This window comes from Echiichthys vipera, assembly GCF_963691815.1.
Source record: "Echiichthys vipera genome assembly, chromosome: 10".
Lineage (NCBI taxonomy): Eukaryota > Metazoa > Chordata > Actinopteri > Perciformes > Trachinidae > Echiichthys > Echiichthys vipera.
In genome coordinates, this window is record NC_139835.1 from 32078468 (window position 1) to 32106440 (window position 27973).

Genomic DNA, 27973 nt, shown 5'->3' on the forward strand with positions numbered 1-27973 from the left:
GTTAAGTTTAGACACTAAAGGAGATGGTTAAGTTTAGTCACTAAAGGAGACGGTTAAGTTTAGTCACTAAAGGAGACGGTTAAGTTTAGTCTCTAAAGGAGACGGTTAAGTTTAGTCACTAAAGGAGACGGTTAAGTTTAGTCACTAAAGGAGACGGTTAAGTTTAGTCACTAAAGGAGACGGTTAAGTTTAGACTCTAAAGGAGACGGTTAAGTTTAGTCTCTAAAGGAGACGGTTAAGTTTAGTCACTAAAGGAGACGGTTAAGTTTAGTCACTAAAGGAGACGGTTAAGTTTAGTCACTAAAGGAGACGGTTAAGTTTAGTCACTAAAGGAGACGGTTAAGTTTAGACACTAAAGGAGACGGTTAAGTTTAGTCACTAAAGGAGACGGTTAAGTTTAGTCACTAAAGGAGACGGTTAAGTTTAGTCTCTAAAGGAGACGGTTAAGTTTAGTCTCTAAAGGAGACGGTTAAGTTTAGACACTAAAGGAGATGGTTAAGTTTAGTCACTAAAGGAGACGGTTAAGTTTAGTCTCTAAAGGAGACGGTTAAGTTTAGTCACTAAAGGAGACGGTTAAGTTTAGTCACTAAAGGAGACGGTTAAGTTTAGTCTCTAAAGGAGACGGTTAAGTTTAGTCACTAAAGGAGACGGTTAAGTTTAGTCACTAAAGGAGACGGTTAAGTTTAGTCTCTAAAGGAGACGGTTAAGTTTAGACACTAAAGGAGACGGTTAAGTTTAGTCACTAAAGGAGACGGTTAAGTTTAGTCTCTAAAGGAGACGGTTAAGTTTAGACACTAAAGGAGATGGTTAAGTTTAGTCACTAAAGGAGACGGTTAAGTTTAGTCTCTAAAGGAGACGGTTAAGTTTAGTCACTAAAGGAGACGGTTAAGTTTAGTCACTAAAGGAGACGGTTAAGTTTAGTCACTAAAGGAGACGGTTAAGTTTAGACTCTAAAGGAGACGGTTAAGTTTAGTCTCTAAAGGAGACGGTTAAGTTTAGTCACTAAAGGAGACGGTTAAGTTTAGTCACTAAAGGAGACGGTTAAGTTTAGTCTCTAAAGGAGACGGTTAAGTTTAGTCACTAAAGGAGACGGTTAAGTTTAGTCACTAAAGGAGACGGTTAAGTTTAGTCACTAAAGGAGACGGTTAAGTTTAGACTCTAAAGGAGACGGTTAAGTTTAGTCTCTAAAGGAGACGGTTAAGTTTAGTCACTAAAGGAGACGGTTAAGTTTAGTCACTAAAGGAGACGGTTAAGTTTAGTCTCTAAAGGAGACGGTTAAGTTTAGACACTAAAGGAGATGGTTAAGTTTAGTCACTAAAGGAGACGGTTAAGTTTAGTCTCTAAAGGAGACGGTTAAGTTTAGTCACTAAAGGAGACGGTTAAGTTTAGTCACTAAAGGAGACGGTTAAGTTTAGTCACTAAAGGAGACGGTTAAGTTTAGACTCTAAAGGAGACGGTTAAGTTTAGTCTCTAAAGGAGACGGTTAAGTTTAGTCACTAAAGGAGACGGTTAAGTTTAGTCACTAAAGGAGACGGTTAAGTTTAGTCACTAAAGGAGACGGTTAAGTTTAGTCACTAAAGGAGACGGTTAAGTTTAGACACTAAAGGAGACGGTTAAGTTTAGTCACTAAAGGAGACGGTTAAGTTTAGTCACTAAAGGAGACGGTTAAGTTTAGTCTCTAAAGGAGACGGTTAAGTTTAGTCTCTAAAGGAGACGGTTAAGTTTAGACACTAAAGGAGATGGTTAAGTTTAGTCACTAAAGGAGACGGTTAAGTTTAGTCTCTAAAGGAGACGGTTAAGTTTAGTCACTAAAGGAGACGGTTAAGTTTAGTCACTAAAGGAGACGGTTAAGTTTAGTCTCTAAAGGAGACGGTTAAGTTTAGTCACTAAAGGAGACGGTTAAGTTTAGTCACTAAAGGAGACGGTTAAGTTTAGTCACTAAAGGAGACGGTTAAGTTTAGTCACTAAAGGAGACGGTTAAGTTTAGACACTAAAGGAGACGGTTAAGTTTAGTCACTAAAGGAGACGGTTAAGTTTAGTCACTAAAGGAGACGGTTAAGTTTAGTCTCTAAAGGAGACGGTTAAGTTTAGTCTCTAAAGGAGACGGTTAAGTTTAGACACTAAAGGAGATGGTTAAGTTTAGTCACTAAAGGAGACGGTTAAGTTTAGTCTCTAAAGGAGACGGTTAAGTTTAGTCTCTAAAGGAGACGGTTAAGTTTAGTCACTAAAGGAGACGGTTAAGTTTAGTCACTAAAGGAGACGGTTAAGTTTAGACTCTAAAGGAGACGGTTAAGTTTAGTCTCTAAAGGAGACGGTTAAGTTTAGTCACTAAAGGAGACGGTTAAGTTTAGTCACTAAAGGAGACGGTTAAGTTTAGTCACTAAAGGAGACGGTTAAGTTTAGTCACTAAAGGAGACGGTTAAGTTTAGACACTAAAGGAGACGGTTAAGTTTAGTCACTAAAGGAGACGGTTAAGTTTAGTCACTAAAGGAGACGGTTAAGTTTAGTCTCTAAAGGAGACGGTTAAGTTTAGTCTCTAAAGGAGACGGTTAAGTTTAGACACTAAAGGAGATGGTTAAGTTTAGTCACTAAAGGAGACGGTTAAGTTTAGTCTCTAAAGGAGACGGTTAAGTTTAGTCACTAAAGGAGACGGTTAAGTTTAGTCACTAAAGGAGACGGTTAAGTTTAGTCTCTAAAGGAGACGGTTAAGTTTAGTCACTAAAGGAGACGGTTAAGTTTAGTCACTAAAGGAGACGGTTAAGTTTAGTCACTAAAGGAGACGGTTAAGTTTAGTCACTAAAGGAGACGGTTAAGTTTAGACACTAAAGGAGACGGTTAAGTTTAGACCACTAAAGGAGACGGTTAAGTTTAGTCACTAAAGGAGACGGTTAAGTTTAGTCACTAAAGGAGACGGTTAAGTTTAGACCACTAAAGGAGACGGTTAAGTTTAGTCACTAAAGGAGACGGTTAAGTTTAGTCTCTAAAGGAGACGGTTAAGTATAGACCACTAAAGGAGACGGTTAAGTTTAGACCACTAAAGGAGACGGTTAAGTTTAGACCACTAAAGGAGACGGTTAAGTTTAGACCACTAAAGGAGACCTCACTCTTGTGTCTCTCGTGTCTCTTGTCCTCCAGACCGGACCGGTGCACAGCGAGGTGTCCAGTCGCTCAGTGAGTCGAGCCGTCAGCAGCCCCGTCCCTCCAGAGGAGCCGTCCCCGACCGCCGGAGGCATCGGGGGCTTCCCCGTGTTCGGAGGGGGGTTCCCCAGCGACCTGTCCCACCTGGAGGAGGGGGGCTTTGAGCAGGAGGAGGGGAAAGCTGAGGTCACCTGCATGTGAGCAGGAGGAGGGGAAAGCTGAGGTCACCTGCATGTGAGCAGGACGCTGCTGGATCCTGAACGCTCACGTCAGCGTTTTTAACAAAGACCTGAAGAACTTTTTAAAAACTGTTTTTAACGAAGCCATAATGAGAAGAGTTCCTTCCATCTGTGTCCAGACTTTAGTCCGTCCTACACACACACACACACAGACACAGACACACACACACACACACACACACACACACATACCCACCCACACACACGTTTGGAAACAACACTAGGGTGAAATAACTCACGCCTCACAGACACTTTTTAATTTCATCTTTTCTCAACATTTTTACGTTCCTAAGGATTCATCACCTCCACGCACGGATCACTGAACGACGGGGCACCGAGGGGTCAGAACGGGGCACCGAGGGGTCAGAGCGGGGCACCGAGGGGTCAGAGCGGGGCACCGAGGTGTCAGAGGCCCCGACTCACCGAATGACCACAGACACACACGACACGACACAGGGACACAAAACGACCTCAGGGGGATGAACGACTGAATATGGACACAAATAAACCCATAAAGACTAAAAATAGATACAAAACACATCAGAGATGCTACATCACTATAAAGACATGCAAAACAATCATAAAGGAGGTGCAGAACGACTGAAAATACAAGTAAAATGAGTACAAAGACACGCAAAACAACCTTAAAGGAGGTGCAGAACGACTGAAAGTTTACGCAAAACAACTACAAAATCACTTAAAGGAGGTGCAGAATGACTAAAAATACAAGTAAAATGAGTACAAAGAGACACAAAACCACCACAAGGAGATAAAATATGACTACAAAGGCAGGACAAACAACTAAGATAGATGCAAAACCCCCGTGAATGAGGTGCAGAACGACTGAAAATAGACTCATTGGGACTCTGGTTGAGGGTGTGTGTAGGTGGACCGGGTCGGGGCCTCTGGTGTCAGTGGACCGGGTCGGGGCCTCTGGTGTCAGTGGACCGGGTCGGGGCCTCTGGTGTAGGTGGACCGGGTCGGGGCCTCTGGTGTAGGTGGACCGGGTCGGGGCCTCTGGTGTCAGTGGACCGGGTCGGGGCCTCTGGTGTCAGTGGACCGGGTCGGGGCCTCTGGTGTAGGTGGACCGGGTCGGGGCCTCTGGTGTCAGTGGACCGGGTCGGGGCCTCTGGTGTCAGTGGACCGGGTCGGGGCCTCTGGTATCGGTGGACCGGGTCAGGGCCTCTGGTGTAGGTGGACCGGGTCGGGGCCTCTGGTATCGGTGGACCGGGTCGGGGCCTCTGGGTCCGTGCTTCTGATGAATACATGATTAATATCTCTTTTTAATATCAGACTCAGATAAAAACAGGATTCTCGGTCCCGTGTTTAAACTGAAGCCGCTCGTCTTCACAAACGTGCTGAACTTTATTTCACGTGTTTTTTCTTTGGTACTGATCCAACTGCTGCTTCCTGTCACGGACGAACACCTTCACACGTTATTTCATTAGAACGAGTCTTTATCAAAGGGAACGTCACAAACACAGAGTCACCGCGGTGTTTCTTAAAGGGAACGTCAGCGCGGCGTCTGTCTGAAGACGAGGAACAAACACAGAGTCACCGCGGCGTCCGTCTGAAGACGAGGAACAAACACAGAGTCACCGCGGCGTCTGTCTGAAGACGGGGACGAGGAGAAGAAAGACGTCGACTTTGTCCCTTTTTTAATCACAGGTGTTTTTTAAGGACACACCTGTTGTTGTTTCTCCGTAGACGTCAGATTTCTTCTTTGCGTAAATGGAAAATGCACAGAAAGTATTCGCTCCCTTCACCTCGTCAGGTTTATTAAATATCAGTATTAATATTTTTTGGAGGCTTGAACGTTGTTTGTTTTGTTGTTTTATTGGATTAAACGCTTTGTTTGCATCGTGTCGGAGTCGCGTCTTTGAACTCGTTCAGTTTAACGTGAAAACAACGAAGAACGGATTCTGCTCGTGTTCTGACTCAGCTGTTTTTTATTTTTATTCAAGAAAATAAAAGAATTTACATCAGGACAAACAAAAGTATTACAGGTTGTTTAAAATAGTTTTTATTGTATTTTCCTTTTTTCAGAAAGTTTGAAATGAAACAAACATTTAAAAGGAAATAAAGAGTCTGAAAAGTGACGTCACGTGTTTCTGAAAATGCTTTTTATGGTAAAGTTCTGATATTTATGTTTATGTTTAGTTTGTATAAATGAATCTAATTACACACGTGTTGATTTAATAAACACCATCAGATCTGATCACTGGGTATAAACAGGTGGAAATGTCATTAATGACTTTAAACAGTAAAAGACTTCCTGTGAACGTCTGAAGTTATTCATTTAGTTTAGTTTGAGCGTTTAGAACGAGCAGGAAGAACTTTTCATGAATGATTAATGCAGAGACGAGGTTTGGGCTTAAAATGATTAAACATCGTCTGCTGACCTGCTCGTTATCCAACCCACAACCAGCTGTTGCTAACTAGCTGTTTTTAACCAGCTGTTGCTAACTAGCTGTTTTTAACCAGCTGTTTTCAACCAGCTGTTGCTAACCAGCTGTTTTTAACCAGCTGTGGCTAACTAGCTGTTTTTAACCAGCTGTGGCTAACTAGCTGTTTTTAACCAGCTGTTGCTAACTAGCTGTTTCTAACTAGCTGTTTATAACAAGCTGTTGCTAACTAGCTGTTGCTAACTAGCTGTTTCTAACCAGCTGTTGCTAACTAGCTGTTTTTAACCAGCTGTGGCTAACTAGCTGTTTTTAACCAGCTGTTGCTAACTAGCTGTTTTTAACCAGCTGTTGCTAACTAGCTGTTTTTAACCAGCTGTGGCTAACTAGCTGTTTTTAACCAGCTGTGGCTAACTAGCTGTTTTTAACCAGCTGTTGCTAACTAGCTGTTTCTAACTAGCTGTTTATAACAAGCTGTTGCTAACTAGCTGTTGCTAACTAGCTGTTTCTAACCAGCTGTTGCTAACTAGCTGTTTTTAACCAGCTGTTGCTAACTAGCTGTTTCTAACCAGCTGTTGCTAACTAGCTGTTTTTAACTAGCTGTTTCTAACAAGCTGTTGCTAACTAGCTATTTCTAACCAGCTGTTGCTAACTAGCTGTTTCTAACCAGCTGTTGCCAAGTAGCTGTTGCTAACCAGCTGTTGCTAACTAGCTGTTTCTAACCATTGCTAACTAGCTGTTTCTAACCAGCTGTGGCTAACTAGCTGTTTCTAACCAGCTGTTGCTAACTAGCTGTTTCTAACAAGCTGTTGCTAACTAGCTGTTTCTAACCATTGCTAACTAGCTGTTTCTAACAAGCTGTTGCTAACTAGCTGTTTCTAACCATCTGTTGCCAACTAGCTGTTGCTAACTAGCTGTTTCTAACAAGCTGTTGCTAACGAGCTGTTTTCAACCAGCTGTTGCTAACGAGCTGTTTCTAACCAGCTGTTGCTAACGAGCTGTTGCTAACTAGCTGTTGCTAACTAGCTGTTTTTAATTAGCTGTTGCTAACGAGCTGTTTTCAACCAGCCGTTGCTAACTAGCTGTTTTTAACCAGCTGTGGCTAACTAGCTGTTTTTAACCAGCTGTTGCTAACTAGCTGTTTCTAACTAGCTGTTTATAACAAGCTGTTGCTAACTAGCTGTTGCTAACTAGCTGTTTCTAACCAGCTGTTGCTAACTAGCTGTTTTTAACCAGCTGTGGCTAACTAGCTGTTTTTAACCAGCTGTTGCTAACTAGCTGTTTTTAACCAGCTGTTGCTAACTAGCTGTTTTTAACCAGCTGTGGCTAACTAGCTGTTTTTAACCAGCTGTGGCTAACTAGCTGTTTTTAACCAGCTGTTGCTAACTAGCTGTTTCTAACTAGCTGTTTATAACAAGCTGTTGCTAACTAGCTGTTGCTAACTAGCTGTTTCTAACCAGCTGTTGCTAACTAGCTGTTTTTAACCAGCTGTTGCTAACTAGCTGTTTCTAACCAGCTGTTGCTAACTAGCTGTTTTTAACTAGCTGTTTCTAACAAGCTGTTGCTAACTAGCTATTTCTAACCAGCTGTTGCTAACTAGCTGTTTCTAACCAGCTGTTGCCAAGTAGCTGTTGCTAACCAGCTGTTGCTAACTAGCTGTTTCTAACCATTGCTAACTAGCTGTTTCTAACCAGCTGTGGCTAACTAGCTGTTTCTAACCAGCTGTTGCTAACTAGCTGTTTCTAACAAGCTGTTGCTAACTAGCTGTTTCTAACCATTGCTAACTAGCTGTTTCTAACAAGCTGTTGCTAACTAGCTGTTTCTAACCATCTGTTGCCAACTAGCTGTTGCTAACTAGCTGTTTCTAACAAGCTGTTGCTAACGAGCTGTTTTCAACCAGCTGTTGCTAACGAGCTGTTTCTAACCAGCTGTTGCTAACGAGCTGTTGCTAACTAGCTGTTGCTAACTAGCTGTTTTTAATTAGCTGTTGCTAACGAGCTGTTTTCAACCAGCCGTTGCTAACGAGCTGTTTCTAACCAGCTGTTGCTAACGAGCTGTTTCTAACCAGCTGTTGCTAACCAGCTGTTGCTAACTAGCTGTTTTTAATTAGCTGTTGCTAACTAGCTGTTTCTAGCCAGCTGTTGCTAACCAGCTGTTGCTAACCAGCTGTTTTCTACCAGCTGTTATACAGAATTTTTTATATATAAACCATTTTATTTATATATATTTATTTATTATTTTGATATAATCCATTAGATACATTTATTTTTTACATGTTTATATAAATATATACATTAATTTTTATATAATCATATAAAATTAAATACATATATTTTATGCATGTATGAATAGATATTTATTTATTATTTTATATAAGCCATTAGATATATATATTATTATATGCATGTTTAATTATATATATAATTATATATTTTGTGTGTTTGAACCTTTGAAAAGAGAAAGAAAACAACAGTAAATGAATAATCGTCTTTTTTTATTAACAGACATGAAAATGTCGACAGTAACAAAATTTTTTAGTCCATTTAAAAAAAAAAAGTGGGTTTGGATTTAGACTCCGCCCCCAAAATAACTTAATGGGGGGGGGGGGGGCGCCCCGATACGTCAACGCTTCCTACAGTTTAATCTTTCCACTGTTGTGTGACGTCCAGAACAACACCGGGCGCCTTACACACGGGATTCAAATGGGTCAGGGGTCAGAGGTCACCGCCCCAGCCGCCACGCCGTCCTACAGGCGCCGAAACATCAGAGACAAAGAGGAAGAAGCAGAACTGCGTCTAAACGTACGAAGCTAAAGATTCATTCATCTGTTCACTACGACACGAGCCGCACACCTTTAAAAGCATCATTATTAATATTTTTATGATTATTACGTCAGCGGCTGATTCAGGGTTCGTCAACACGATGGAAAACCAGGGTCAGCGACTCCAAACGCTGTAGTACCCATGCCAGGCCTGGAGGTGGCGCTGTAACTGCCACAGAAACACACCAACACCAGAGAAGAAGAGACGGGGAGACGCTGTGGAGAATCCACACACCGGAGAGTTTCTCTCCAGATCCTCCTCCATCCTAGAGACAAACGTGTCCCTGGTTCTAGTCTTAGTGGAGACTTTGGTGCTGGTCTGGACTCTGATGCACCCTCACTCTGCACCGAACCAGGCTGAACCAGACTGAACCAGGCTGAACCAGACTAAACTGAACCAGACCGAACCAGGCTGAACCAGGCTGAACCAGACTGAACTGAACCAGACTGAACCAGGCTGAACCAGGCTGAACCAGACTGAACCGGACTGAACCAGGCTGAACCAGACAGAACCAGACTGAACCAGACAGAACCAGACTGAACCAGACTCAACCAGACTGAACCAGACTGAACCAGACTGAACCAGGCTGAACCAGACTGAACCAGACTGAACCAGGCTGAACCAGACTAAACCAGACTGAACCAGACTGAACCAGACTGAACCAGGCTGAACCAGGCTGAACCAGGCTGAACCAGACTAAACCAGACTGAACCAGACTGAACCAGACTGAACCAGACTGAACCAGACTGAACCAGGCTGAACCAGACTGAACCAGACTGAACCAGACTGAACCAGGCTGAACCAGGCTGAACCAGGCTGAACCAGACTGAACCAGGCTGAACCAGACTAAACCAGACTGAACCAGACTAAACCAGACTGAACCAGACTGAACCAGACTGAACCAGGCTGAACCAGGCTGAACCAGGCTGAACCAGACTAAACCAGACTGAACCAGACTGAACCAGACTGAACCAGGCTGAACCAGGCTAAACCAGACTGAACCAGACTAAACCAGACTGAACCAGACTGAACCAGACTAAACCAGACTAAACCAGACTGAACCAGACTGAACCAGACTAAACTGAACCAGACCAGACTGAACCAGACTAAACCGGACTAGACTGAACCAGACTGAACCAGACTAAACTGAACCAGACCAGACTGAACCAGACTAAACCAGACTAGACTGAACCAGACTAGACTGAACCAGACCAGGCTGAACCAGGCTGAACCAGGCTGAACCAGACTAAACTGAACCAGACCGAACCAGACTAAAGTTAACTCACGGGACAGCCCCCCCCCCCTAAAAAAACCAAGCGAACAGAAGCCGACAGAAGTGAAGCACCATCAGGAAACATGATGGGGGGGGGGGGGGGGGGGGGGGTGTATATACAGAGGTGGGGGGTCAGTGTGCGCCTTCGTCAACAACACGGGTCACATGATTACAGTTTGCAAATCCAGCTGCTTACAGAAGACTAAGGGGGGGGGGGGGGTAGTGTGAGCGCGGGGGCACAGGCTAAACTCTGCCCCCGCTGACCCGTGACCCTCTGCATCCACACGCCCACGTTCATTCTCAAAACGCCGTTTCACAACCAGAAAAATCAGCGTGAGAGATTCTCCGTCTGTTTTTTTAACCTGGACTCTTGTTTCTCGTGTTTCTGCGTCAGAGAGCGTCGTTAAACGTGCCGAGGTGCGTTCACACCCGACGCCACAGGGTCAAACACAACGTCAACGGTACAGAGGTGACTTCAAGACGCAAGACAAGTTAGGTGCGTTTTGCACGACAAGATGGACGCGACGTCGCTTCAAACGAGGGTGGCTCGACAGCCAATCAGTGTTGAGGTTGCGGTAAGCCGGGGTCAGCGATGGCGTTGTTGTTCCTGTGGCTGTAATAAAATAATGGATCCAAGTCTGACCTGTGGACGGCAGCGACGCGTCTTTAGACAGAGAGTCTGCAGGAAATCAAGAAGAAGAAGAAGAACGGCGTCCCTACCGTCTGATCTAATCACGATGACTCACTTCCTGTGAGAGCTACTTCCTGTTCCTTTAGCAGCTCTCACACCTGGTTAGCATTAGCATCACTACTCATTTAGCACAACATGGTCGAGCTAAAGGCGGCTGCTCGCTACCTGCCCGTGGCGTGGTCATATAATGATGAATAGGATCACGCCACACATTTAACGTGTTTAGCCGCGGAGTGAACGCAGCTTCAGAGCGCTAATCTCCGTCCACTGAAAGAGTTCTGACTATGACAGACTCAGACTGTTCGCACGTGCGTCTGACTGGACGATGAAACGATGGAGAAGTCTCGTTGTGAAATCTCGCGGGATGTTTCCTGAAGACGCAGTGGAACTTCAGAGAGGGAGAGTTCATTGTTATTTACACCATTTTAATAAGAATAACGGTTTGTTTTTGCACATTTCTGACTCCAGAACGTCCAGAACGTCCCCTTTGGACACAGACGGGGCCCTGAACACTCTGGATCCTCTGCACCTTCAGACCAGCGGGTCCCCGTCTGACCCGGACGCTGCTGCAGAACTGAAGCGCTGTTCAGACGGGAGCAGTTTAACGTGAGGACGTGAGGTTTCAGTCGTGTCTGAACGCAACACGTCAGTGAAACTACAGCGACTTTGCTCTTCTGTAAACGGGTCTGACAGAACCCCTCAGGTCAGACCGACCCGTCAGAACACGAGCCTCTGATCCTGAGCTCCGCTGTGTTTCACTCACAGATCACGATCATTATTAAAGCAGCTTCAGTCGTGATGACGTGAACATCATCTTTCACTCTGTAAGAATCTCAGAGGGTTGAAGGTGAAAGCATCAAGTGTTTCAATGATTTTAAGTTGTTTTGTGACCTAAAAAGGTGAAAAAAAGCTTTATTCCACTTATTTTATGGATTTTAGAATCATATTTAACTAATTAACTAATTTTGATTCGTCTGAAAATGTGAAAATATCAAATATTTTTACTTTTGTGAGGATTGAAGAGTCCTACAAAGGTCAAAGTCTTCAGTGTTTCACTTATTTCCAGCTTTGTTTAAGCATCAGAAAGTCCTGAAAAGACATTTTAAAGGCAATAAAACGTAAAACTATGCAATATTTAATAGTTTTTAAACTTTTTAGAGGGCTGAGAGTGAACTGATACAGTATTCCACTTATTTAACATATTTAAGACGCATTAAAATATGAAAATATCCAACATTTATACTTCCTATCAGGAAGCTACGTAGCGCGCAGGTGGAGACAGGGAGGTGACGGCAGCGCGTGGATCCAGTGACTCCTGCTCCTCAGGGAGAAAACACGGATGTATTCATGCATTTATCTCAGACGCCTGAGGTTAAAGGATTTCACCCACGTTAAACGGATCCCGTCCTCACAGAGCGACAGAGGAGAAGACGACCTCCCAACGACCACGTTACGACACAGACCTGCTGCTGAAGGTAGTTTCCTGCAGCTGTGGCGCCTCGTCTGATCATTTCAGCGCCGCTCCGCACTGACTGAACTTCCTGATTCTCGGCGTCCTCTCCACCGCGATGTTTCCGTAAATCACCTTCCTCCTTCACTGTCGGAGGTTTGTTTTGCTCCCCGACGTGTGACAAACACAGTCTGTCTACGATCTCTCCCTGAACACGTCGTTTTTAAAATGAATTTGCTTAATAAGAACGAGTTTTATCGGGTCACAAACGTCGGTTCTAATCACATCTGTGGTTTGCAGACGCCAGGCTTTTATTCTGAAAACCGCAGCGGTGACGTCTCAGAAACAGCGGCGGAGAGCGGACGACCGCTGAGTTTTGAAATGAAATCGTAGCCGTGTGGATGGAGCCTTTGAACAGACACAGGTGAGTGTGAGGGACATGGACAGTGTGTGTGCTGTATATGCTGCGTGTGTGTGTGTGTGCGTGTGTGTCTCCCTTTGTGGCGGCGGCTGCAGCTCGTGTCTCAGGCCTCGCTCTCCCCGGCTGACGAGGTGTTCTGCACTTCCTCCTCCAGAATGGGCACGATCAGGTTGTCCTTGGACATCAGGTTGTACTTCATCACGAAGCGAGTGAAGCGGTGACACAGGAACGTTTCATTCTGCACAAGGGGAAAAACACAGTCAGGCGTGCGCCCTGAGTCTGAGGACGGCTCAGGACAAGTCACAGGAAAGGAGCCGTTCACAAAGTGCGCCCTGACGTCAGCAGGTCGATGATCAGCTGACGCTCGGTTTCACTGTTTAACATCTAAAAACCATTAAAACCATGTTTGATCACTGGAGTTTGTTAAAGTTACCAACACAAGTTTGTTTCCATCAATGAAAACAAAGAAGAGTTTAAATCAGAGATGCTCCTGAAACGTCCGAGCGTCACTTTAACGGATCATTGAAAACACCACAGAGACGCAGGAGTGCAGAAATGTCAAGACTCGTTCTGTCAGATCCTCCTCTTGTCCTCTTGTGTGAGTTTGTCTCCCTCTGTCTGTGTTTCCCTGCATGTGTCTGTGTTTCCCTGCATGTGTGTGTTCCTCCTGTTTCTGTCGTCTAGGTCCGGTAGGCGTTCCCCCAAAGCTGCAGCCTGTTACGCTGACTCAAGGTGCTTTCACAGTGTTTGTCACATTCACCCGTTCACACAGACATTCACACTGATGCAGTGGACATCTACAGGCCATCTAATCTAATGTAACCATTCACACACCCATGCGCAGCACGGGGAGCAATTCAGGGTTCAGTGTCTTGCCCAAGGACACGTCGACATGTGGACCGGGGGAGGTGGGGATCGAACCGCCAATCTCTCGAATGGAGGACGACCCACAGTCGCCCTGGATCACTACTTATGCATGCAGCGCCGGACCGTTGTAGATCCTTCACTGGTAAAACTCCCCCCCCCCCCTTCTCGTTGTGTTGACGCTCCACGTCGCTGAGTTTATCTAATCCCGTTTGTTTCTGTTTCTCCGTAGTTTCCCGTGTTCCCGTTTTTCCCTCGCCATCTCCCTGATTCTTCCGTCGTCTCCTCGCTCCTGTTTTTCCCTCGTCCGTCTCGTCATCGTATTTCCTGTTTACTCTGCAGTGTTTTGTTTGTTTGTAGTTATTAAAAGTTTGTTTGTACTTTGACTCCGTGTCCGTGTCTGCACTGGGTCCACACGTTTGTGTGTGTTCTCTCTGAACCGTTCATGACAGAAATATCTTTATTCATCAGTGTGAATATTATAAAAAGGCCTCAAAGTGTCAAAAACTCATTATTAAAAGAACAAACCTGTGAATCAGAGGTTTACTCTTAATTATTGGACTAAAGGAAAGTTTGAGGCTCTTCTCCTTTAGTGGTTTATTTCTTTATTCTTCTTTTTACTACGATGAGTTGAATTCACATGAGCTGACACTTTGTCGGCTGTGTGTCTGCGTCGGTGCATCGACTGTGTGTGAACGTGCAGAGCGCTCGCCTGGCGTTGAGTATCTCACGTACCTCATACTTGTCGAATATCTGGCGGTGGTGGAAGTAGGCGTGGGAGAATATCCTGTAGATGCGCCGACAGACGGAGCCCAGTTTGGCCACCGACGACTCTTTGATGCTCACCCTGCACACACACACACACACACACACAAATCAGAAAAACAATAGCTGCTGAATGAACCACGGACTCTGACTCTCTCGCGTCAAAGTCATTTCAATGTTCAAATACTCGCAGTAGCTGTGGAACGAGTACTCGAGTCCTCTAAGTTCCAAACCTGCACTGGCTCACAGCAGCGTCATGATTCTGTCACTTCTGACTGGTGCGTCTGTAACGATGCACGGATTCGTACTGAACAGTCGCAGTACGGGTGCTTCTGGACGGGTACAGAGGTGGACCACGGTCCCTAAATGTGGCGTTAAACTGGTGGATGTTCAGTCTTGTTTTGCCGTGCGGAACTAAGAAGTCGCAGTCCCCCCGGACCGTTCAGCGTCTGTTGGTCTCACACGTGCGCAGCAGCAGCAGCCAGAGAGAGACGGTTAGTGAGAGGAGCAGCTGCAGGACTGTACTGTTCTGTTCTCTTATTGTAGTTTATATTTAGTATTCTGATTGTTTTGCACCGCTGCTACGATGACCTCATTTCCCCTCGGGGAGAAATAAAGTTATCTAACTAATGGTCCTTGTTAACTTCCTGTCAGATGATGTCGTTCACATTCACTGCAACAGGAAATAAACTAGAACATCATCTTTGAGAGAAAGGCGGCCTACGCAGCGCCAACAGTGACGCCAACAACGAGTACTCGGTGCTCGCTCCCGTCGCTAAGGACGACAGAAATGCTTCTTCACAGAAACTCAGACGCACTCATCGTTTATACGCTCGTCTCAAACGTTACTGTTCGTTCGCTCTCACAGCGTCGAGACGAGCCGGGGAGCATTCAGCAGCTGAGGAGACTAAAGATTCCTCGTGATCACGTGTGTGTGTGTGTGTGTGTGTGTGTGGAGGGCGACTGACCTGCTGGGGAAGTAAGGAGACAGGCAGCTCCGTCCAGCGTGTGCCTGGTGTAGTCGATGGCAGGCACTGTGGACGCACAAGCACCAAACACATCAGGAACCTTTCTGATGAAATGACGTCAGCGTGACACTTTGAGGCGAGCGCCGTCTCACCTCTTTGGGCGTCTTGTGGGCAGCACATAAAAAGATCCACTGCTCTGTGGCCGTCATCTGGGTGCAGGGTGTCGGGATGGCACTCGCTCTGAAGGACGAGAGAGAGAGAGAGAGGAGAGAGGAGAGAGAGAGAGAGAGAGAGAGAGAGAGAGAGAGAGGAGAGAGAAGAGAGAGAGAGAGAGAGAGAGGAGAGAGGAGAGAGAGGAGAGAGAGAGAGAGAGAGAGAGAGAGGAGAAGAGAGAGAGAGAGAGAGAGAGAGAGAGAGAGAGAGAGAGAGAGAGAGAGAGAGAGAGAGAGAGAGACGTTAAAGCGACACAGAGACGATCTACACATCAAATACTGACGCTGGGACGACGACAGCGGCTGTGAGGGATGAAACCGGACAGTTCCGTCAAATTTGAATTCTCTCTAAAACTCACTGTAAAAACTGTCAGCAGTCTCCAGCGTTTGTTTTGACCTGCGTGCCCCACAGTTAGGGGTCGGCCATATGGCAAAAATATCACCATTTTTTCCAGTAATCTTAGTTTTTTACACTGATTTTTAATATTTTGCAGGCGACTGAACAGTGCAACCAAAGTGTTTCCCTGTGTAAACATAAAACCCTGACAGAGAAGTGCCAATCACAGTGGACGTTCACCAAAGCGCTGCCTGAAGCACCGGGTTGCAGCAGTGGTGTGGTTGGTTCTTGGACTTTCAAACTAAAAAACGAGAAGATGGGTTGATCGGCGTGTCTTTAGGGCGGCGCATGAGGCGGACTAACCGTGTGATTTGGCTGAAAAAAACCCTGATGCGTCTGTGCCGCAAACAGCAGTCGATAGAACAAGTCGTACAGACGACACTACGATCACGTCGCCCCACCGACAGCAGCAGCTCGTGCTGCGGCGTGGAGCAGAGCTGCTGTGAGTCCGTCAGCAGCACGGTTTTCTTTTCTACTCTTGTGCCTTTATTCTGAAAGTACAGCAGGAGGCTGACAGGAAACAGGATCGAGAGAGAGGCGGAGACACGCAGCCAGGGGCGTTCTCCTCCGTAGAGACGACAGGTCCCGTCGATGACGGCGCAGAGCTCTCCCCCTCCCGCTGGTGCTCTGATGGAAGGTCGGCTCTGGGTCTATCTGTGGCGTGCTGCGTCGCCGTCAGCTAAATCGAGTTAAATCAAGTCTCTGGAGCGCCATCGCCGCCTTCTGCCACGTTTTCATGGATAAAAACAAAACGCTGAAAACTGCGCTTTCGTCTCGGAGGCTCCTGCTGCGAACTTTGAAAAACTTGCCGTAAATTCTGTCCTGCATCGACAAAAGTGCGGAGATCAAACACGGTTTTAATGACCATTCAAATCTGACACTTTAATTTCAACTGTAACCGTTTCATCTCTAACGACCGAGACAGACGAGAAGACGGCCGCAACTCAGTTCATCTGCTCCGCTTCTGTGCAAATATCAGCACATCTGACCAGTGCGGTGAGAGTTTACGAAACTTTAACTGTGATAAGAACTTTCCACAGTTTGCAGCTGGAGAGACTTCGTCCAGAAGTGACTGATGAGTTCAAACAGAAGAGTCGTGCAGAGCCGTCTGTGAGAGCTCAGGAGCAAATCACCAGGTGGGAAAAATCATCTTTCAGTGTCTAAAACCTGAATCATCTCAGTCAGACGTTCTGATGCTTACCTGCAGTTTCACAGCGAGTCCATTGAGCTCCAGACAGAACTGCCTACAAACAGAACAGAACAGAACGACAGTGAGAAGAGAGATTTATGTAAAAGTGACTCGTCTTTCTACGACTCCTGCTTCAGCAACCAGAGGCCGGAGCTCATCATTGTGTTATTTTAGCTGTCGGTCACATCAGTGTAGTTTTGTATTTATTAGATTGTTTTAGCTCCTGAATCTTTGCGGTGCACTCTGAATGCTTCCTTTCTGTGCTTGCTGTTGTTTTTATTTGCACTGTTGCATTAGAATAAATAAAGTGTTTAAAGGTAAATAATCCAAGAACATGTGAATGGACTTCAAACCGACCTGAGGTGCTCGTACTTCCAAACGCCCTCGTCCTGCCCCTCCGGAGGCTCCAGGATTTTGTCGATGTTGGAGCAATCGGACCTGATGTTCTGCTGAATGTACTGAGACAGAACCAGACACACACTTTAGTCCCAACATGACCATTATCGTTACATGGTCATCAAACACAGGTAATCCAGGAACTGTCCCACTGTCAGGAGGAGAAAGACTCAGGTTAAAAACACTGAGTCTGTGCACATCAGTAACAGGAAACTGTTCTCTAAGAGTACAGACAGGAGCACGGGTGAGAGCAGCCATTCCTCCTGATCTCCACGTGTTCGATACTCACCTGGAAACAACAGCCTTCAAGTTAACGCTGCACCGACGACGGCTTCATCGTGACACTGAAGCACCGTTAACGGCTTCATCGTGACACCGACGCACCGTTAACGGCTCCATCGTGACACGACGCACCGTTGACGGCTTCATCGTGACACCGACGCACTGTTAACGGCTTCATCGTTACACCGACGCACTGTTAACGGCTTCATCGTGACACCGACGCACCGTTGACGGCTTCATCGTGACACCGACGCACCGTTGACGGCTTCATCGTGACACTGACGCACCGTTAACGGCTTCATCGTGACACCGACGCACCGTTAACGGCTTCATCGTGACACCGACGCACCGTTAACGGCTTCATCGTGACACCGACGCACTGTTAACGGCTTTATCGTGACACCGACGCACCGTTAACGGCTTCATCGTGACACCGACGCACTGTTAACGGCTTCATCGTGACACTGACGCACCGTTAACGGCTTCATCGTGACACGACGCACCGTTGACGGCTTCATTGTGACACCGACGCACCGTTAACGGCTTCATCGTGACACTGACGCACCGTTAACGGATTCATCGTGACACCGACGCACCGTTAACGGCTTAATCGTGACACCGACGCACCGTTAACGGCTTCATCGTGACACCGACGCACTGTTAACGGCTTCATCGTGACACCGACGCACTGTTAACGGCTTTATCGTGACACAGACGCACCGTTAACGGATTCATCGTGACACCGACGCACCGTTAACGGCTTCATCGTGACACCGACGCACCGTTAGCGGCTTCATCGTGACACGACGCACCGTTAACGGCTTCATCGTGACAGCGACGCACCGTTAGCGGCTTCATCGTGACACCGACGCACCGTTAACGGCTTCATCGTTACACCGACGCACCGTTGACGGCTTCATCGTGACACCGACGCACCGTTAACGGATTCATCGTGACACCGACGCACCGTTGACGGCTTCATCGTGACACCGACGCACCGTTAACGGCTCCATCGTGACACCGACGCACCGTTAACAGCTTCATCGTGACACAGACGCACCGTTAACGGCTTCATCGTGACACCGACGCACCGTCGACGGCTTCATCGTGACACCGACGCACCGTCGACGGCTTCATCGTGACACCGACGCACCGTTAGCGGCTTCATCGTGACACGACGCACCGTTAACGGCTTCATCGTGACACGACGCACCGTCGACGGCTTCATCGTGACACGACGCACCGTCGACGGCTTCATCGTGACACGACGCACCGTTAACGGCTTCATCGTGACACCGACGCACCGTTAACGGCTTCATCGTTACACCGACGCACCGTTAACGGCTCCATCGTGACACAGACGCACCGTAGTTTTGTAGTAGTTGCAGTTTTACTTCAGTAAACTTTTACACCCTGAGTGAAACGAACCTGCTGCACGGCCAGGGTGCTGTCCATCTCCTCAAAGGACTCGTCCGGCCAGTTGTAGAAGTCCTGCAGACGGTGAGAGCACAATTATTATGTTAATTATCATTTTTCATAAACTTTAGAGACTTTAAAACACAAAAAAATAAACTAACTCTTCGATTATTGAAGCATTTTTAAATGTGCTCTTTTAGTTCAGCAGCACAAACCTGTGTTTATGTTTTTATTTAATCCTTTTTCTGTGTTTTACTGTCTTTTTATTTATGTTATTATTGTTTTTTTATATTTAGAAACACATTTTTGTTGTTGTGTAAAGACCATTTTAATGTAATTCCATTGCTAGGCAACGGTTAACTTCCTGTCAGCTGTTGTCGTTCACATTCACTGAAACAGGAAGTGAACTAGGACACTTTAAATGTTTATGTTTACATCTTTGAAAAAAAGGTCGATAACTCTGGAACATGAGGAAATAAATGTTTATGTTGAATCTCTTTCAAATTAAAAAACACTAAAAAAAATAAAATATTAGCAAATATATCAAAAAATAAAAAGCATTAAAAAGACATTTAAAAATAAAAAACACTAAAACTTTAAAAAAAGTTACAAATAAAACACTAAAAAAACATTAAAAGAATAAAAAACACTTAAAAAATAAATTAAAAATGCTTTCAAATATAAAAAAAATACAAAAACATTAAAAATAAACACTAAAAAACTTTAAGAAATCAGTTAAAAAATAAAAGCACTTAAAACTAATTTAAAACACTAAAAACATGAATAAATAAATAACATTAAAACACACAAATATATTTAAAAAAACATGATAAAAATAAACTTTATTGTGAAAGTTCGCCGCCATGTTTAACGAAGCTAACCTGAGATAACGTCACCGGGGTGCGACTGCTTCCTGCGAAGCTAACAGCTAGTAGCTAACAGTTAACAGCTAATAGCTAACAGCTAATAGCTAATAAATAACAGCTAACATTTAACAGTTAGCTCCAGATAACGCGCGAGGACGATACCAAGTGAACCGCTGTTGCATCTTAACTTCATTCAAACCGAACTATCTGATTTTTTACGCCATAATGAAACAAACACGGAGAGAAAACGCCATTAAAGTGAACGAGACTCCAGGAAGTAGACGGGCCCGGAGGCTAACGTTAGCCGCCGTTAGCTCCCCGCTGAGGCCCGTCCTCTAACGTCGCCCCGGACCCGAGTTTGAGATCAAACACGCGGGTTAAAACGCCCCGGCCCCGCGGAGACACCACCGCGGAGCCCCGGGGGGCGGTCTGCGGGCACGGTGCGGGGTTCGTGCGGGGCGAACACGCACCTTTGCCTTTGTTCCAGGCCGGTTCCTCCGGAGAACTGCAGCTCCCTCCGCCATGACCATCGCGACAGAATACCCGGATGTTCGTCAGGACACCGCTTATTATCACATATTTAATAATAATTAAATATGATATATATGATTATTAAATATGATATTTAATCACATATATAATATTAAATATTTAATATTATATTATTAAATATGATATATAATCACATATATAATAATATTAAATATGATGTATATAATTATTAAAGATATTTATTCACATCTAATATTAAAATATGATATTATTAAATGTGATTAAATATTATATTTAACCACATTTAATATTATATATACTTGATGATTAAAACAATATTAAATATTAAAATATTTAATATGATATATAATCACATCTAATAGTATTTAATATTATATTTAATCAAATTTTATATTAAAATATGACAATACTATTAAATATAAAATAATATTAAATATATATATATTAATATTAAATAATGTAAAAATAATATTAAATGTGATATATAACACTTACATATTCGATATTAAAATATTAAATATGATATATAACTTACATAATATTTAATGATATATACACTATTACATGTTAAAATAGTGTTTAATATACTATTGTTAAAACAATATTTAATGATTTATACTATTAAATATGAAAACTTCCCTTCCTATTACTAATGTACAATAATATTTATATTCTAATGCCACAGACATGAAACCTATGCGCTCTCCCTCGTATAGAGTATATATGTTCTCTGGTATTCTGATGTTTTTTATACCTTTTTTTGTTTCACTTTTGACCTTTAGTCTTCATTTGTTCATGAATCACAGATTTATTGAGTTTGTGCACGTTTTTATTTACGGAAGCCCTGAAGGCTCAAACATCACACATTTGATTTCCTGTAATAACGAGAAAACACCAACGTTGATCCAGTTTCCTCGTTACCACGGGAACTGAAACCCACGTCTGCTTGACCCTTCAGGGCTTCTGTAGTTTCTTTTGTGAGTTTTATTTATTTGATGAATGAAATAACGGAGCCGAGCGACTTTGATTTAATTTTTAATCACAGTGAAAATAAACGATGTTTTCATGTAAAACAGGAGACAAAAGTCTGCTCTTCTCCTTTTTTATTGTAACCAAACGTGAGAATTATTTACAGTTTTAATAACACAGAAATAAAAAAGACATGAAAGAGGCGATGATGACGACGACGTGGACGACGGCAGCGACTCGACCTGCAGCCGCAGGAACGCGAGGCTCAGTCCACGTACTTCCCCAGGATGTCCCCGTCACGGAACAGGAAGTAGTCCTGCAGGAGAGAGGAGACGGTGAGGCACGAGAGGAAACAGCTTCACTGATGATCATCATCATCATTATTGTGATTATTATTATTATTATTATTATTGTTACTGCACCTTATCGTCCAGACTGACTTTGGTTCCTCCGTACTCTGGGAGAAGAACTTTCTCACCGACCTTCACACTGACGGGCGTCACGTTTCCTTTCTGCAGCAATAAGGAAAGAAATCAATAAAGTAAACAATCAATAAATATATCAATCAATAAATGAATAAATAAAGAAACCTACGATAAAAACTAGAGATGAACCGGATGTTTTTAATTCAGTCCATATTAATAATTAATAATATTTATAATTTCCGGCTTCTGACACTGATGAAATTATCCCATAATGTCATATTTTATATTTTAAAATATAGTTCATAACATGGAGTTTATGGAGGAACAGGAGCGCCATAAAATAATAACACTGTAACAGAATAAAGATATAAAAATTGAGTATATATAGAGAGGAAAGTGGAAGTATAAAGAGGAATAAATGAATGCGCCAATATAATACATAAAAGGTGGAAAAATTAAGAAGAATATAAAGAGGAATAAATAAAAACAATGAGAATCATTCTCCTTATTTTCACACTTGTTCATTTATTTCTGTATTTATTATTGATGTTTGCATTTTAATTACTCTTACTTTTAAAAAAAATAGGATTTCTTTTTACTGTCTCTTCCTTTATTCAGTGAATAATAAATAATAATCAGACGGTCATGTCTTAATAAACCCGGGTGTGTGTGTGTGTGTGTGTGTGTGAGATGTGTGTGTGTGTGTGTAAATGAGGCTCGTCACCTGGTTGGCGGCGCCCGGCCCGACCGCCACCACCGTGGCCTGCAGCACTTTGCCCTGAGCTTTCTCCGGCAGCATGATGCCGCCCTTCGTCACCGTCTCTGCCGTCAGACGCTCGACCAGCACGCGGTCGAAGAGCGGGAGGAACTTCCTGAAGGCCTGAGACCAGAGAGCGACAGTTATTATTATTATTAATATTATTATTATTAATGAGTCTTTATTCCACCCGAAGGCCTGAGACCAGAGAACGACAGTTATTATTATTATTAATTATTATTATTATTAATGTGTCTTTATTCCACCCGAAGGCCTGAGACCAGAGAACAGTTATTATTATTATTATTATTATTATTATTATTATTAATGAGTCTTTATTACAGCAGCACGCGGTCGAAGAGCGGGAGGAACTTCCTGAAGGCCTGAGACCAGAGAACAGTTATTATTATTATTATTAATTATTATTATTATTATTAATGAGTCTTTATTCCACCTGAAGGCCTGAGACCAGAGAACAGTCATTTATATTATTAATTATTATTATTATTATTATTAATGTGTCTTTATTCCACCTGAAGGAGGGAAGTGAGGAGAGAGCAGCTTATTATTATTATTTTATTCAACCTTCATGTTTTTCTTTATTTTTAGATTTCCACATTATTTAATGTCCTTATTGTTCTATATTTGTACATTTTAAGTACATATTTATATATTTTTTAAATATATAATATATAATTAAAAGAACTGTAACGAGACCAAAGAGATACTAAATTACCAGCGAATGAAACACTTTTTAAAATGAATATTAAAGTTTCAAACACGTCTGTTTTTTATTCTTCTGTGTGAATTAAACATGAATGGAAAATTTGTATTTTTTCATTTTATTAAGAACTTTAGAGAAAAACAAACTCCTGTAAAAGTTAAAGTTCAGGATTTGTTGTTTTTATTTTATTCAACCAAGAAAAAGAAAAACATTAAAGTTTAACTTGAGTCAAAGTCATTTAAAACATGTATCGGCTGATGATGAAACACACGTTTTATTTTATTAATAACTGAATATAACAAGTTAACACAGTTACAGATAAATGATTTAAATTAAACCCAGTGAAAGTCTCAAACGTGGAATATTTCCAAAGTCCTGCAGCTTTAAATATTAATATATAAACACATCTAATATATGATTTAATCAGCGTGTGACTCCAGAGACAGGAGATTAGAGATCATTGATCATGACTGATCACAGGCTGGAGATCAGTGAAGACCAGGAGGAAGGAATCAAAATGGCGTCTAAACCAACAAAAGAGCGTGTGTCACTTATTACAAAACTCAGAGTTTCCTCCTTCACTCAGATATTTCAGGAGACGTCAAACAGCAGCTGAACGCCGTCTGGGAGCAGATGCACGGGCGACCTTGGGTGGAGGTCGTTTGGGACGAGGGAGGGGGGGGGGGTAACGGGTGAGTGTGGGGGGAGGACAGGTTTGTTGACTGATCCAACGACGCGTTACAGTGACAGTTTAACCCGAGGCAGAGGACGAGGACACACACTGAGTACACACGTTTATGCTCCTAGAGGACACTTTAACACACGTTAATGCTCCTAGAGGACACACACTGAGTACACACGTTTATGCTCCTAGAGGACACTTTAACACACGTTTATGCTCCTAGAGGGCACTTTAACACACGTTTATGCTCCTAGAGGACACTTTAACACACGTTTATGCTCCTAGAGGACACTTTAACACACGTTTATGCTCCTAGAGGACACTTTAACACACGTTTATGCTCCTAGAGGACACTTTAACACACGTTTATGCTCCTAGAGGACACTTTAGCACACGTTTATGCTCCTAGAGGACACTTTAGCACACGTTTAGTCTCCTAGAGGACACTTTAACACACGTTTATGCTCCTAGAGGACACTTTAACACACGTTTATGCTCCTAGAGGACACTTTAACACACGTTTATGCTCCTAGAGGACACTTTAGCACATGTTTATGCTCCTAGAGGACACTTTAGCACACGTTTATGCTCCTAGAGGACACTTTAGCACACGTTTATGCTCCTAGAGGACACTTTAGCACACGTTTACGCTCCTAGAGGAGACTTTAGCACACGTTTATGCTCCTAGAGGACACTTTAACACACGTTTATGCTCCTAGAGGACACTTTAGCACACATTTATGCTCCTAGAGGACACTTTAACACACGTTTATGCTCCTAGAGGAACCTTTAACACACGTTTATGCTCCTAGAGGACACTTTAACACACGTTTATGCTCCTAGAGGACACTTTAGCACACGTTAATGCTACTAGAGGACACTTTAGCACACGTTTATGCTCCTAGAGGACACTTTAACACACGTTTATGCTCCTAGAGGACACTTTAACACACGTTTATGCTCCTAGAGGACACTTTAACACACGTTTATGCTCCTAGAGGACACTTTAACACACGTTTATGCTCCTAGAGGACACTTTAGCACACGTTTATGCTCCTAGAGGACACTTTAACACACGTTTATGCTCCTAGAGGACACTTTAACACACGTTTATGCTCCTAGAGGACACTTTAACACACGTTTAGGCTCCTAGAGGACACTTTAGCACACGTTTATGCTCCTAGAGGACACTTTAACACACGTTTATGCTCCTAGAGGACACTTTAACACACGTTTATGCTCCTAGAGGACACTTTAACACACGTTTATGCTCCTAGAGGACACTTTAGCACACGTTTAGGCTCCTAGAGGACACTTTAACACACGTTTAGTCTCCTAGAGGACACTTTAACACACGTTTAGTCTCCTAGAGGACACTTTAACACACGTTTATGCTCCTAGAGGACACTTTAGCACACGTTTATGCTCCTAGAGGACACTTTAGCACACGTTTATGCTCCTAGAGGACACTTTAACACACGTTTAGTCTCCTAGAGGACACTTTAGCACACGTTTATGCTCCTAGAGGACACTTTAGCACACGTTTAGGCTCCTAGAGGACACTTTAACACACGTTTTAGCTCCTAGAGGACACTTTAACACACGTTTATGCTCCTAGAGGACACTTTAGCACACGTTTATGCTCCTAGAGGACACTTTAGCACACGTTTATGCTCCTAGAGGACACTTTAGCACACGTTTATGCTCCTAGAGGACACTTTAGCACACGTTTATGCTCCTAGAGGACACTTTAGCACACGTTTATGCTCCTAGAGGACACTTTAGCACACGTTTATGCTCCTAGAGGACACTTTAGCACACGTTTATGCTCCTAGAGGACACTTTAACACACGTTTAGTCTCCTAGAGGACACTTTAGCACACGTTTATGCTCCTAGAGGACACTTTAGCACACGTTTATGCTCCTAGAGGACACTTTAGCACACGTTTAGGCTCCTAGAGGACACTTTAACACACGTTTTAGCTCCTAGAGGACACTTTAACACACGTTTATGCTCCTAGAGGACACTTTAGCACACGTTTATGCTCCTAGAGGACACTTTAACACACGTTTATGCTCCTAGAGGACACTTTAGCACATGTTTATGCTCCTAGAGGACACTTTAGCACACGTTTATGCTCCTAGAGGACACTTTAGCACACGTTTATGCTCCTAGAGGACACTTTAGCACACGTTTATGCTCCTAGAGGACACTTTAACACACGTTTATGCTCCTAGAGGACACTTTAACACACGTTCATGCTCCTAGAGGACACTTTAACACACGTTTATGCTCCTAGAGGACACTTTAACACACGTTTATGCTCCTAGAGGACACTTTAGCACACGTTTATGCTCCTAGAGGACACTTTAGCACACGTTTATGCTCCTAGAGGACACTTTAGCACACGTTTATGCTCCTAGAGGACACTTTAGCACACGTTTATGCTCCTAGAGGACACGTGTAGCCCCCCCTGTGCACGCCAGAGGCCGTCTTGGTGTGTTATGAACCCGTTGCAGCCACAAACAAACAAACAAACCCTGAGTGATGATAAAAACCCTGAGTGATGATAAAAACGTCCTCCAGGTTTTTAAAGAGATAAGAGTGAAGGACAGTTCCTGTGTTTACCAGAAGCTTCTCTGCAGCGTTTGAACTCTTCAGGGTTTCTGATGCTGCAGAAACAAACTGCAGCAGACACTTTTTAAAGTTACTGCTGGTTTTTAGCAAACTAACGGGGCTGTTTCATAATTAATATTTATACCTTTGAGTTTTCTGTCTGAGTTGGCGCCTGAGTTCTTTATCAAACCAAAATAACTGAAGTCGTCAGTTTTTTTCATAATTAATCTGCAAAAATATATATTTAGAAACATTAAATACATGAATTAAATTTAAAAGAAATGATTATTATTTATTTTTTCACATTTATTCATTTTACTTTTAACTTACTGATTTATTATTCCTCTTCCTCCTTCAATTCTTACTTTTATTTATTTCTTTATTTTGAGATTTCCACATTATGAAATTGAATTATTGTATTTTATTTTCACAATATGTAATTAACTTATTTTATCACCCTCTAATAATTTTCACATATTTTAAGGACTTATTTATCCTTTAAAAAAATACTTTTCCTCTTTATATATATATATATTATACATTTATTTAAAATTATTTTTCTCATCAAATTATATAAAAAAGTTATTGTTTTATATTTACAGTTTTTTATTTATTTATTTATTATTCCTCTTTAATTCTTTTTGATATATTTAAAGTATTTATTCATCGTTTTTTTATTTCTTTATTTTAACTTTTATTTCCTTTATTATATAAATATTATATTATTGTGATAGTTCCGGGTTAACTGAACTCTTTCATGATGAAATGAACCAATCATGTGCACGGAGAGGTCGTGAGGTCACAGCCTACGTCAGTGAACCCGGAAATACTTTAAAGTCGCGTGTAAACGGTGATTTTTCTCCTTTTTTCACCTCCAAGGACTTTTCCACCCAACACGACCCGAAGACACGTGACATGAAGACGTTTAAAGAGTTAAAAACACTAAAATACACACACTGATGCACGTGAGGCTGCAGCAGACGTGAACGCGCACAGCCCACATGTTTAACGTTGAATAAACAGTAAATAAACAGTTAAATAAACAGTAAATAAACAGTAAATAAACAGTAAATAACGCAGTTTAAGACGCAGGTAAACGTGTGTGTGCGGACTAAACGTCTCCTCTGTCGCTCTCGTGCTCAGCTGTTTGACCTTGTGACGTTAAAACCAAGCTAACACCACATTAGCACGCACGCGCAGGCATTTTAACCTCTTTAATCTTTATATTTTTATTAATTATTGTTATTTTATGGTGTTTCTGCCCCTGACAGCGGAGTGAGCGCGGTTTCTTACCATGTCTGGATGTGCGGGAGGTCTGGAGTCTGCGTGAAGCTGCAGCCCGGTGGGTTCCTCACTGAAGGGACCGTCTCCACGTGGTGTCCTGCGCATGCGCACTGCTGCACAGCTCGCGCCTGTGCTCCAGAATATTCCAGAATGTTCCAGAGTGTTCCGGAACAACGAAGCGGCTCTCTCCCGGGTCTGAAGCGTGTGTTCA

At 43.2% G+C, this 27973-nt stretch overlaps 2 protein-coding genes across 3 annotated transcripts in view; one reads left to right on the forward strand and one right to left on the reverse strand.

The window, feature by feature from the left end:
• The window catches only part of rftn2 (raftlin family member 2), a 24880-nt gene extending 20539 nt beyond the window's left edge, over positions 1-4341 (forward strand). Inside the window, exons 9-10 of one of the 2 annotated variants that reach the window (XR_014593371.1) lie at positions 3136-3966; positions 4031-4341. Coding sequence is in view for 1 of the 2 variants with exons in the window: in XM_083921228.1 (XP_083777354.1) it covers positions 3136-3339 (204 nt within the window). In the remaining variant the exon portion in view is untranslated. Of the gene's footprint in view, positions 1-3135 lie in introns of both variants that reach the window. The other variant, XM_083921228.1, reaches the window with a different exon arrangement.
• A 3913-nt stretch (positions 4342-8254) lies between these two features.
• Positions 8255-27925, reverse strand: LOC310952603 (MOB-like protein phocein). Its single transcript, XM_083921252.1, is given in 10 exon segments — positions 8255-12674; positions 14036-14147; positions 15030-15099; positions 15164-15251; positions 15253-15273; positions 16844-16886; positions 17189-17289; positions 18938-19000; positions 22423-22578; positions 27772-27925. Coding segments are annotated over 10 exon segments (885 nt in total). The 5' UTR covers positions 27868-27925; the 3' UTR covers positions 8255-12539.
• Positions 27926-27973: the final 48 nt, after the last annotated feature.